The 12,758-nt window shown below is 46.0% G+C and overlaps 1 protein-coding gene across 4 annotated transcripts in view; it reads left to right on the top strand.

Annotated features, from left to right (window-relative positions):
- Nucleotides 1-12,758, top strand: part of LOC138733857 (polycomb group RING finger protein 3-like) — a 121,608-nt gene that overhangs the window by 90,268 nt on the left and 18,582 nt on the right. For all 4 annotated transcript variants that reach the window (XM_069881361.1, XM_069881360.1, XM_069881363.1 and 1 more), the window contains exons 6-7: nt 11,360-11,415; nt 12,409-12,519. In XM_069881361.1, the coding sequence (XP_069737462.1) occupies nt 11,360-11,415; nt 12,409-12,519 (167 nt within the window). The remainder of the gene's footprint in view (nt 1-11,359; nt 11,416-12,408; nt 12,520-12,758) is intronic.

Genomic DNA, 12,758 nt, shown 5'->3' with positions numbered 1-12,758 from the left:
TTCCAACCTGGTGATTCTATGATTTTATGATATACCCCAGCAGTGGCCAATGCCTCCATGCGTACAGACGTGCTGAAGGGAGATGCTGTGGGGCAGACCTCAGACTGCAAGAAGTGCCTGGACCTTTCTCCTAGGGCAGGGACAGGCTGCAGAGATGCCTGCAAAAGGTATACTTGTTTGGAGGATCTCCTACAGCAGGTGGCTGAGCTGCAAGAGGTGGTGAGAAGGTTGCATAGGATCAGGGAGGCTGAGAAGGAATTAGATACCTGGTTCCAAGCACAGTCTGCAGTGGACCCACAGCCCACAGCCAAACAGCCAAAACCTCCTCCACCGACACACACAGAAGGGAAGACGGGCAATATATATGGGCAATAACGCAGAAGAATGGAAGCCTGCAAGGGTGAAGACAGCAGGAGGAAGAGGCTTCCCCTGAAGCCTGAGGTGCCCTTGCAGAACCACTTTACCGCTCAGCAGACTGAAGAGGAAAGACCCGTTACATCAGGAGCAGTGCTGAAGCTAAGGCTGCTTGATCTGCTCCTCGGATAACAACCAGTGCAACTAAGAAAAGGCAATGAGTGATAGTAGTGGGAGACTCTCTTCTGAGAGGTAGGGAGGCACCCATTTGCCCACCCAACCCACTCCCTAGAGGTGTGCTGCCTACCAAGTACTTGTATCAGGGATTTCACCAAGAGGCTGCCAAGCCTTGTACAGCTCACTGACTACTATCTGCTGTTGTTGTTTCACGTGGGCACCAGTGATATAGCCAGGAACAGTCTGAGGGGTATCAAGACAGGTTACAGAGCCCTGGGAGCAGCTGTGGGAGACTCTGGAGCTCAGGAAGTTTTTTTATCAACCCTCCTGGTCAAAGGGATGAGGTTTGAAAGGGCCAGTCGAGTCTGGGGAATCAAGAAATAGCTACAGGACTGGTGCCATAGCCAGGGGTTCAGCTCCTTAGATCATGGGACTTGCTTTGTGAAACCTGGTGTACTGGGGGCCGATGGGGTCCGTCAGATGGAGAATGAGAAGAGCATCCTTGGTCATAGACTTACCAAGCTGGTGAAGAGGGCTTTGAAGTTGCCATTGGAGGGGAACCTCAATCCATCTGACTCCTACCAGTTTGATGCCATTGCCAGCAATAGATGTCCAGAGGCTGGAGAAGGAACACAGGTGGGCAGGAGAGCACCTGAAGAGCAGCACAAAGGATCTCCAGCCAGTAAGGACGCTTCAGCAGGGGCCCAACTTCAGTACCTCTATGCAAACACATGTTGCATGGAGAATAAACAAGAGGATTTGCAGAGGTGTATGTGCCTGCAAGGCTATGATCTCATTGGCATCATGAAGACATGGTGGGATGGATCCTATGATGGGAGTGTTGCGATGGAGGAATACAGGCTCTTCAGGAAGGACAGGAGAGGAGAGGAGGTGGGGGTGTTGTCCTCTAAGTCAGTGACCAACTGGAGTACGTGGAGCTCCACCTGGGGGTGGATGAGGACCTGACTGACAGCCTATGGGTCAGGATTAAAGGGAGGGCAGGGACAGGTGACAGGTACCAGGCAGTTGGGAACGAACCCTGTTCCCTCTAGGAGGGCTGAAGGCTCGGCAGCTCAGCTGAAGTGCATTTACACCAATGCACGCAGCATGGGGAATAAGAAGGAAGAGCTGGAAGCTGTCATAGGGCAAGGGGCCTATGATGTCGTTGCCATCACGGAAACGTGGTGGGATGACTCATATAACTGGAGTACGGCTATGGTGGGGTATAAGCTTTTCAGGCGGGACAGGAAGGGTAGGAGAGGAGGTGGGGTAGCCCTCTTTGTAAGGGAGGACTTGGACTCCATTGAGATGGATTGTGGCCATCAGGAGGTTGAGTGCCTGTGGGTCAAAATCAGAGGAGCCCACCAGAAGGTAGATTTTGTGATGGGAGTCTGTTACAGACCACCCAACCAAGGAGAAGCAGCTGATGAGCTCTTCTATAAACAGCTGCGGTCAATCTCTAGATTGATGCCTCTCGTTCTTGTGGGAGACTTCAATCTGCCTGATATCTGCTGGGTGTACAACACAGCAGAAAGGAAGCAGTCTAGGAGGTTCCTGGAGTGCGTGGGAGACAACTTCCTCGCACAGTTGGTGAATGAACCAACAAGGGAGGGTGCCCTCCTGGACCTGCTGTTTGTGAACAGAGAAGGCCTTGTAGGGGATGTGGCGGTAGGTGGACGCCTAGGACTAAGCGACCATGAGATGATAAAATTTTCTGTTCTAGGTGAAGTGAAGAGGGTGGTTAGCAAGACGGTAGCCTTAAATTTCCAGAGGGCAGACTTTGATCTCTTCAGCAGGCTGGTTGGTGAAGTCTCATGGGAGACAGTACTCAAGGGCAAGGGAGCCCAGGAGGGCTGGGAGCTCTTCAAAAGGGTGGTCCTAGCAGCTCAGGAGGAAGCCATCCCCGTGGTCCGGAAAAAAAGCCGGCAGGGGAGAAAGCCAGCTTGGTTGAATAGAGAGATCTTGAGGGATATCAAGAAGAAGAGAAATGTTTATGGCCTCTGGAAGAAGGGACAGGCCTCTTGGGTGGACTACAGGAGGGAAGTGAGATTGTGTAGGGAAAAAATCAGAAGGGCTAAGGCTCAGCTAGAAATTGGATTGGCCAAGTCAGTGAAAGATGACAAAAAATCTTTCTACAAATATATAAATAATAAAAGGAGGACTAGGGAGACCATACAGTCCCAATTGGACACAGAAGGAACAACAGTGACAGGGGATGAGGAAAAGGCTGAGGTACTTAATGCCTTCTTTGCCTCAGTCTTTAGTCGTAAGGAGGGTCCTTCCGTCTGTGTACTAACCCAGGAGCTAGAGGAGCATAATGAGGCTCCCATGATCCAAGAGGAGGTGGTCAGAGCCTTGCTAGCCCAACTTGAAAGCCACAAGTCTATGGGGCCGGACGGGATTCACCCTAGGGTACTGAAGGAGCTGGCGGATGTGCTGGCCAAACCCCTTTCCATCATCTTCCAACAGTCCTGGAAGACTGGGGAAGTCCCACTGGACTGGAGGCTGGCTGATGTTGTGCCCATCTACAAGAAGGGTCGCAGGGAGGACCCAGGAAATTACAGGCCTGTCAGTCTGACCTCAGTGCCAGGGAAAGTCATGGAGCAGGTGATCTTGAGTGCTATCATGAAGCACATGCAAGAGAACCAGGTGATCAGGCCCAATCAACACGGGTTCATAAAAGGCAGGTCTTGCCAGACTAACCTGATCACCTTCTATGACAAAGTGACTCGGCTGCTGGATGAGGGAAAGGCTGTGGATGTGGTCTTCCTGGACTTCAGTAAAGCCTTTGACACAGTTTCTCACAGCATTCTGCTTGAGAAACTGTCAGCCTCTGGCCTGGACAGGCCCACACTCTCCTGGGTGGAAAACTGGTTGGATGGCCGGGCCCAGAGAGTGGTGGTAAATGGTGTGAAATCCAGCTGGAGGCCAGTGACAAGTGGGGTTCCCCAGGGCTCAGTGCTGGGTCCAGTCCTGTTCAATGTCTTCATCAATGAACTGGATGAAGGCATTGAGTGGACCCTTAGCAAGTTTGCGGACGACACTAAGCTGGGTGGAAGTGTCGATCTGCTGGAGGGTAGGGAGGTTCTGCAAAGGGATCTGAACAGGCTGGACCGCTGGGCAGAGTCCAATGGCATGAGGTTTAACAAGGCCAAATGCCGGGTCCTGCACTTGGGGCACGACAACCCTATGCAGTGCTACAGACAAGGAGAAGTCTGTCTAGAAAGCTGCCTGGAGGAGAGGGACCTGGGGGTGTTGGTTGACAACCTACTGAATATGAGCCAGCAGTGTGCCCAGGTGGCCAAGAAGGCCAATGGCATCTTGGCTTGTATCAGAAACATTGTGACCAGCAGGTCCAGGGAGGTTATCCTCCCTCTGTACTCGGCACTGGTGAGACCGCTCCTCGAATACTGTGTTCACTTCTGGGCCCCTCACCACAAGAAGGATGTTGAGGCTCTGGAGAGAGTCCAGAGAAGAGCAACAAAGCTGGTGAAAGGGCTGGAGAACAGGCCTTATGAGGAGCGGCCGAGAGAGCTGGGGTTGTTTAGCCTGGAGAAGAGGAGGCTGAGGGGAGACCTCATTGCTCTCTACAACTACCTGAAAGGAGGTTGTAGAGAGGAGGGTGCTGGCCTCTTCTCCCAAGTGACAGGGGACAGGACAAGAGGGAATGGCCTCAAGCTCCGCCAGGGGAGGTTTAGGCTAGACGTTAGGAAAAAATTCTTTACAGAAAGGGTCATTGGGCACTGAAACAGGCTGCCCAGGGAGGTGGTTAAGTCACCTTCCCTGGAGGTGTTTAAAGCACGGGTGGATGAGGCACTGAGGGATATGGTTTAGTGTTTGATGGGAACGGTTGGACTCGATGATCCGGTGGGTCTCTTCCAACCTGGTTGTTCTGTGATTCTGTGATTCTGTAATAGTGGGGGTCCCCTACAGGCCACTGACCAGGAACAATGAGTGGATGAGTCCCTCTACAGGCAGATAGATGCAGCTTCACGTTCAGCTCTGGGAGGTTCTGGAACCGAGTTTGGGGGGCTCTGGAGTCCGAGGTGAGTCCGTGGCACAGTTCTGCCCTTGCTCTCCCTACCGGAAGGACTGCAGCATGACGTCTCTGGGCAGCAAAACACAGACAGGCTGCTTGTGAGAGTGAGATAAAGTGCTGAAGGACACTGCCTTTGCTGCAGTCTTAACATTCAAAACCAAATTATTTAAGGCAAACCATTTGAGTAGCAAAAAGTCAGTCTCTGACATTTTCTACAATGGGGCTATAGCACTGGGGGATAAGGGAAGAGCAGATGACATCATCTACCTGGGCTTGTGCAAAGCATTCAGCACTGTCCTGCACAACATCCTTGTCTCCAACTTAAAGAGACATAGATTTATTTTGAACTCTGTGGTAATACTGACCAAGTAAGCTGATTTCTGCATCCGATTTTGGGATTCTCCCCTTCAAATGCAAATATTTTCTGGCTGGCCTCAAGGAGAGGGAGGCAAAAGAAGGCATCCTTCAGGTCTAAAATGGTAAACTAGGTTAGTTCAGGTGTCAATACAGTCAATAGAGTATATGGATTTGCCACCACCGGATAGAGGTCTTCAGTTATTTTATTTACAGCTCATAAGTCCTGGACCACTTGGTATGATCCATGAATTTTACAGACAGGTATTGGCCGAATTTCTTCCCTGTCTTCCCTCTTTAGGGGATCTTATTTAATTCTTACTGGCTGCCGCTCTTTTTTGATTTGACCTCAACAGGTGGAGCATTCTTTGCTTTCCCAGGCACATCAGTGGCCCATACCCCAGGGTATACCTGGTTCGTAATTTCCTCGTCGACGTTTCCTCCTGTGGGCACACTAGCTAGAGATAAGCTCATTATTTGTATGTATTGTTGATCATTTCCCTCCAGAGTAATTTCTCCTTTTTCAAATTTAATCATAGCCCCTAATTGTTCTAACAAATCTCTCCCCAAGTGTGCCTTCAGGGAATTGGGCATGTACAGGAATTGTTTCCCCAATTTGTATTTCAGAGGTTTGCAAAAATATGCCTTTTCTCTTTGGCCAGTTGCTCCCTTTACCATGATGTAGTCATTTCCCAGGGGTATCAAAGCTTGGTTTAAAACTGAATATGTTGCCCTGACATCAATTAAAAATTCTACCTCCTTTTGCTCTTTCCCTAGCTTCATTATAACCAGAGGATCTGCTAGGGTGGATTTCCCAGATCTCCATCAATCCTCCTTCACATGGGCCACTATCTGTCCTTTCTGATTACCCTGCTCTCTTTCATTTCTTTTTCGCCTCATCCAACAATACTTCCAGGTTCCTATCTTCTGTGGAATGCAGCTTTTGAAATTTATGCCTGATATGCCCTGCTGAGTGACCCAAGAACAAAGAAACCAGTTGTTGTATTCCTACCTCCGACCCAGGATCCAGCGGTGTGCTGTGGGACATTGCATCCCTTAATCAATCCAGGAATTCAGATGGTGACTCGGAAGGGCCTTGCTTAACCGCATATAATACTGACCAATTTATTGTTTTGGGAATGGCTCTCTCCATCCCTTCCAGAATCCACCCCTGATATGCTTGCAGCCTTTCTTTATGTGCATTCCTGCTCACATCCCACTTTGGGTCTTGAAGAGGGAAATAATCTTTAACGTCCACCCCTTCTCGTTTATAATAATCCTCGGCCAAATCCCCCACAGTCTTTAAGACAAACTGTTTAATTGTTTCTCTGTCTCTGTCTCTGTCAAACACACCAATAATAATTGTAGATCGCCCTCATCCAGGTTGTGCTGTTTTATAATAAACTGAAAATGTTTGGCTACACTTACCGGATCATTCCGGTAGTCTCGGGCAACCCTTTCCATGCTTCTAAATTGGCGGTGGAAAAGGTACCTTGATTAGCATTGCCCCTCCATCAGGTCCTACTGCCTCCCAGAGAGCTGCCTGCAGGACCATTGGAGCAGACCTTTTCTGATGCGGGAGGATGCAGGGCTATCCGGAGGAGTGGGGGTCCTTTCCGTGTCGGCATCTTGTTCCTGTGATTGAGGGGGAGGCTTAAACAGATCAGTTAGATCCTGGTTTTGTGCCTGGTGAATTCTGTTTAACTTTGTGCACTTTTGTCCGATGCTTCATGCTGAACAACACCGCCTCAGTTTACCTCCAGATTCCTTGTTATTTTCTCACTCAAGGGCGAGTGCCAGAGGGTCCTGTGGGGGGCACAATTCCACAGTCCCTTTGCCACTCCAGATTGTTACGGAGGGTTAAAAGCATATCCTCATAAGACACATCATCCGACTTTCCTTCATTCCTCAAAACCAATATTAATTGTAAGAGGGTGTTATAATCTATTGTCTCATTAAGTGGCCACTTTGCCCCATCATCAAATTTGTAAAGCGGCCACCATTGGTTACAATATTTAATAAGGGTCTTTTTGTTTTCAGTGCCCCCAGTTCCAACAATATCCTTCCAATGTGTTAATACACACCCCAGAGGGCTCTTTTTGTTTTCCATTTTTAGTTTCTTTAGTTTGCCTTTTCCTTAGTTTCCCCTCTTTTTTTCTCAGTTTTCACTGAAACCTTTCTTTACGCTGTTCTTTAACCCTTTCCCAGTCTTTCCCCCTCAAGGTCCCAGATTTCTGGGACCAAACTTTCTTTTCCACTACTGATCATACTTTCCGTTAAATTTCATTAAGTTTTGTCCTTGCCAATTAGGCAGTAGTTCAACCTTTCTTACATTGCTGATAAACATAATATGCGCACACACATACTAAACCTGAATGTATTGTTCCCCAATTATACACAATAAAACTGTCCGCAGAAATAATCACACAACAAATTTTGGATCAATCAATAGTTGGCACTCTTAAAATGTTAAGGATCATTTCTCCCATCTTTTAATAAAGGCTGTTTAGGAATCCCTATAATAGCTGGGTTGCTCATTATTCTTATTCGAATAGAATTGTTCATAACCCATTATCTCCCTACAGAGATAATACGGTTATCTCCCGCAGACTCAGCAAAGAATCTGAAAGGAAAAAAAACCTTCACATTCAGGAAGGAAGGGAAGAGAAGGGGGCACCCACACACACACAGCCTCAAGGCTGGGTTTTTAATTTTTTTTTTCTTCTCTCTCTCTTTTCCTTTTTGCTAGATATTTTAAAATTTTACTTCTCATTCCCAGATCCCAGGTAAATCTACCTGTTTGCCGGCTTAGTGGACATTTGAGATTGAAAGGTCCCAGAGATGTATTTCTAAGATTAATCAAAACTAATCTGTAAGTCATAAACATTTGAAGCTTCAAGCGCTTTGTTAGTGGTTGTGCCCCTTGCTTTTCAGAATGAGCAATCTGTCCTGCCTAGTTTTTTTAGCTGCAGAGTACTTGAAACTCCTTGGTGGCACAACTGGCCAGGGACACCGGCCCCCAACCCGAAGGTCGGCAGCCTGAGCCCACCCTGGCGCGCCCGCCCCTCTCCCCACTAGTATCTAAAGTTTTAAATTCTTGTCAAACTCCAACACTCTATCATACATGAAACAATTCATGGAGCACAGAAGAAATTAACAACACACAACAATCAGAACTCCTCACTCACTTCACAGCGATGCTGCATCTCAAACACACAGCCATTCATTTCAGAGCCAGCCCAACTCACACAGTATTAGTCATGACCAGTCGAATTGGATCCACAATTTCTGATGCCATGGATATTGAAGCCACACACGGTACCGGGCACATACAACGCTTAAAATATGTACATGCAACAGTTATTACTCCAATCCCGTTACGTCCCCTTAAAGTCCCATGGGTTGAACTTAATATGAGCTCTCAGCGATGTTAAAATATACACGGTACCGGGACGAAATACTTCCAACAAATGTATACAATGATAGCTATCCCCAAAAGGTTCTCCATCTATCCGAGCAGGAAGAACTTCCCCAGCTCACCTCGCTATGCGTTCTTGGTAAGCTACTATTTCCCTTTGGGCCCAACAATTCCAATTCCCAGGTGCGAGCAATCTAGCTCTTCGTCTTCGCGTGTGGCATCCCATACACAGCTTACAGACTCATCCCCTGCCTCCTCCCTGCAGGTATCTGTATCCCTAAGTCACATACCTTGTTCGGCCACTGATGAGCCGTCTCTCTCCCTGCAGCGATCGGATGGGGATGGGAGATTCTCTGGAAAAATAAACTGGCGGCTCCTAGAACGTCCTGCTCCCCACCAGTCCTGCAGCCAGATAGAGAGAGGGGTCCCATCTGGGGTGCCAAATTGTTTTGCAGAATCAAACTCTATAATTTAATTAGGGGTTATAAAGTAGGTATGTGTTTATTCGTTGGCGGGTGCGAGGGGGTAATCCTCCTAACTCACAGACCATATGGTCTAACAAGCAGATAGTTATAGTGTAAAGACATGCCTATTCATAAATGCCTATTACATATTCATGACCTTTCCCCACTTCCTAATATAATTAGATTCGAGAAGCTTCTCCCATACTGGCGCAGGCGCAGTGTCTCCTGGTAGTCATGGTCTGGGGTTTCAGGGATGAAGTAGACTTGATCTTCCCCATGAATCATCCCTGAACTCAATCTGTGCACAGGCGCAGTCTCATCCTGGTCGAGCTCCAGAACCTCAGAGCAGGATGCAGCCAGCTTTCTGCTGTTGCTCACATTCCAGCTTTCCCTTATCAATGAATGTCTGCGAATGAGCTCCTTCCTTATCAACACCCAGAGTCTTCAAGGCCTTTACTAGCAAACAGTGCGAATTCCAGTGAGCTAAGCCCTTCTCTAAGTTCTTTCTGACTTCTCCCCTATATCGTATGCCCATTTATCACCAACAGCTCCATATCCTTCTGATGTTGAGGATTCCAGAAATGGACACAATACTCCAGGTGGGGTCTCAGGAGAGTGGATTAGAGGGGCAGAATCACTTCCCTTGACCTGCTGCTCACACTTCTTTTGATGCAGCCCAGGATACAGTTGGCCTTCTGAGCTGTGACTGCACATTGCCAGCTCATGTTGAGTTTCTCATCAATCAAGACCCCCAAGTCCTTCTCCATAGGGCTGCTCTCAATCACACGAACCCCCATCCTGTACTGAAACTGCGGATTGCCTCAACCCAGATGTAGGACCTTGCACTTGGCCTTGCTGAGCCTCATGAGGTTCTCACAGGCCCAATTCTCCAGCCTGTCCAGGTCCCTCTGGATGACATCCCATCCTTCCACTGTAGCGACTGCACGAAGGGAATTGTTTATATGGGTGTGGGATACGAAGACACGGGGAACTCCAGGCTAGTCAGTCTCACCTCTGTGCCTGGCAAGATCATGGAGCAGATCCTCCTAGAAACTCTGCCGAGGCACATGGAAAATAAGGAGGTGATTGGTGACAGCCAACATGGCTTCACTAAGGGCAAATCATGCCTGACAAATTTGGTAGCCTTGTATGACGGGGCTACAGCATTGGTGGATAACGGAAAAGTAACTGACATCATCTACCTCGACTTGTGCAAAGTATTCAGCACTGTCCTGCACAACATCCTTGTCTCTAACTTGAAGAGACATGGATTTGATGGATGGACCACTCGATGGATAAGGAATTGGCTGGATGGTTGCATTCACAGAGTTGTGGTCAATGTCCAAGTGGAGACGAGTGGCGTTCCTCAGGGGTCAGTACTGGGACAGGTGGTGTTTAACACCTTTGTCACAGACATGGACAGTGGGATTGAGTGCCCCCTCAGCAAGTTTGCAGATGACACCAAGCTGAGTGGTGCAGTTGATTCACTTGAGGGAAGGGATGCCATCCAGGGGTACCAGGACAGGCTTGAGAGGTGGGTCTGTGTGAACCTCATGAAGTTCAACAAGGCCAAGTGCAAGGTCTTGCACCTGGGTTGGGGCAATGCCAAGCACAAACACAGGCTGGGCAGACAGTGGATTGAGAGCAAACTTGCCGAGAAGGACTTGGAGGTGTTGGTGGATGAAAAATTGGACATGAGCAGGCAACTTGTGCTTGTAGCTCAGAAAGCCAACCATATCCTGGACTGCATCAGAAGAAGTGTGGCTAGTATATCAAGGGAGGTGTTTCTGACCCTCTACTATGCTCTCATGAGACACCATCCTGAGGTACTACATTTAGCTCTGGGGCCCCCAACATAAGGTCATGGACCTGTTAGAGTCTTGTGGAGTTAAGGCCTTAGTAGCAGCTGAGACCAACATTTTAGCTTGTATCGGATTTTATTTGTAGTTTGGAAGTCAGGGTAATGTTCTGGTTCTTTCAGGCAATGACTTGTTTTAGAGTAATCCAGGAAATGGCAGTTTGTAGTTAAACCTTGGTTAAAAACATAAATGTTTAAGATCTTAACTAGTCCTGCTTCCCCACCATATCCTTCTTTATATGCTGGATCAGTCTGTATTTTTGTTCCACCTGTTTTAGCTAGATGGGATTCTGAGCTACGTGATGCTGCTCTTGGGTAAAATGTTGGATTATAAGAGCAAACACAAATTTTCTTTCCTTTGTTCTCTTATTTTTTGCCCCTGTAGGCTTTTTCTTAGTTTTTTGGGTTTTTTTTAAATGCCCAATATGGATAACTAAGCAACCTAGTAATGCAAGAGATAAAAGGGATAAGAAACAGTCTAGTTTCTAGAAACAGAAAAGTGTCTAGTGTCTGGAAACAGAAAATAAAAAATACTTTTGTCAAAATTGTCAAGGAATTTTGAGAGTTACGTTACTGATACATACGCAGACTTTAGAGGTTTGTAGAGTCGATTTAATACTGAATCTCTTTAAGATAAATGTTTTGAATCAAGATGGCTGATTCAAACCTTCAATTTTTCTTTTCTTTCCTGCTAGACATGATAGAACAATGCAAGATATTGTTTACAAACTTGTGCCAGGCCTCCAAGAAGGTATGACCTATTTTTACTAAATGTTATATTTAAACATAGTTCCTTTACATTAACGAATGGAGGAAGTGAGTAAAATGTTCATGGAGGGATGAAAAATGCCACCTTCACTTGTTCAGGTTTTAGCACTCTTTTTCCTCTATACTTCAGTGCTTTTTTTAGTTTTAGACTTGTAATAGCAGTGTTACTGAAAAATCTTCAGAAATAAAAATGCTGGTGTTATTTCAAGGAAAAGTAACATTATGTAAATCTAAATAGCACTACAACTTTTTCACGTTGGCATTCAATAAAAAATTCTTCTTTAATAAACTGTATACATATTCATGTCTTTTTGACAGCTTTGCAGAGTTCTTAGAGGTAGAATACTGAGGTAGCATAACGTTTAGTTTTCGTGAATGTTTCTTCTCCTAAGATGTACTTAAGTCCTTTGCTAGCAGGTACCTTTGCATTTGTGTTCTTATATACTTAGATAATGAATATATTGAACTAAGGGAATACTTTATATTACTTGTTCAGTATTATTTTTCAGTGGTGTGTTGCTACTTTTATTTAAGTAGAATATTTCAATCCAATTAAGCTATCAAGTGAAGACATTAGCAGGCATTTATAAGCAAGTTTAAGTAAACAGATTATTATAAAATTGTTTGTAGGATGTTGAAAATCAGAAATACAGATAAATATTCAGAACAATTACTTTGACAGAAATATTGAAGGGGAAATACACAAAGTATGGTATATTATTTTACATTTATTTTATATATTATAACAGAATGCTGTAATAATAGCTCTGCAAATGACTTGCTAGTATTCTTCCCCTTGAGAATAAGATTTAGTGTAACTTGATTGCGGCAGCAAGAGTAGAGAAGTAGCAAAAAGTGCTAATACCACTTCATGCCTGACAAGCTTCTTTTACAGTACAGAGGAGGGTTTTAGAATACCTTGAAAAATATTGTGCTAGAACATTATTACATAACTAACATTTACTATTTTAAACAGCGGAAATTAAAAAGCAGAGAGAATTCTATCACAAACTGGGGATGGAAGTACCAGGAGACATCAAAGGGGAGACATGCTCTGCAAAGCAACACCTAGATTCACATCGCAATGGTAAATTATCTTATGTTTATTCTGTCTTGGGATGGGGGCGCAGATTGCCATTGGGCCTCTGAAAGGATCAATCAAAGGCTTGCTTGTGCTTATATATTGAACTATATATAAGAATTCACCACTTTGAACTCACCATCTAAGTGCAGTATTATTTTGCATCACACATTTATAGAATGTGTTCTTTTAGCTGGTGTAATGTCTTCCTGGTGAAGATCTTCAGTAGTATCTATGTGGGAACT

The sequence above is a fragment of the Phaenicophaeus curvirostris genome (assembly GCF_032191515.1).
Source record: "Phaenicophaeus curvirostris isolate KB17595 chromosome Z unlocalized genomic scaffold, BPBGC_Pcur_1.0 scaffold_52, whole genome shotgun sequence".
Lineage (NCBI taxonomy): Eukaryota > Metazoa > Chordata > Aves > Cuculiformes > Cuculidae > Phaenicophaeus > Phaenicophaeus curvirostris.
This window is presented reverse-complemented; position numbering and strand designations above follow the sequence as displayed.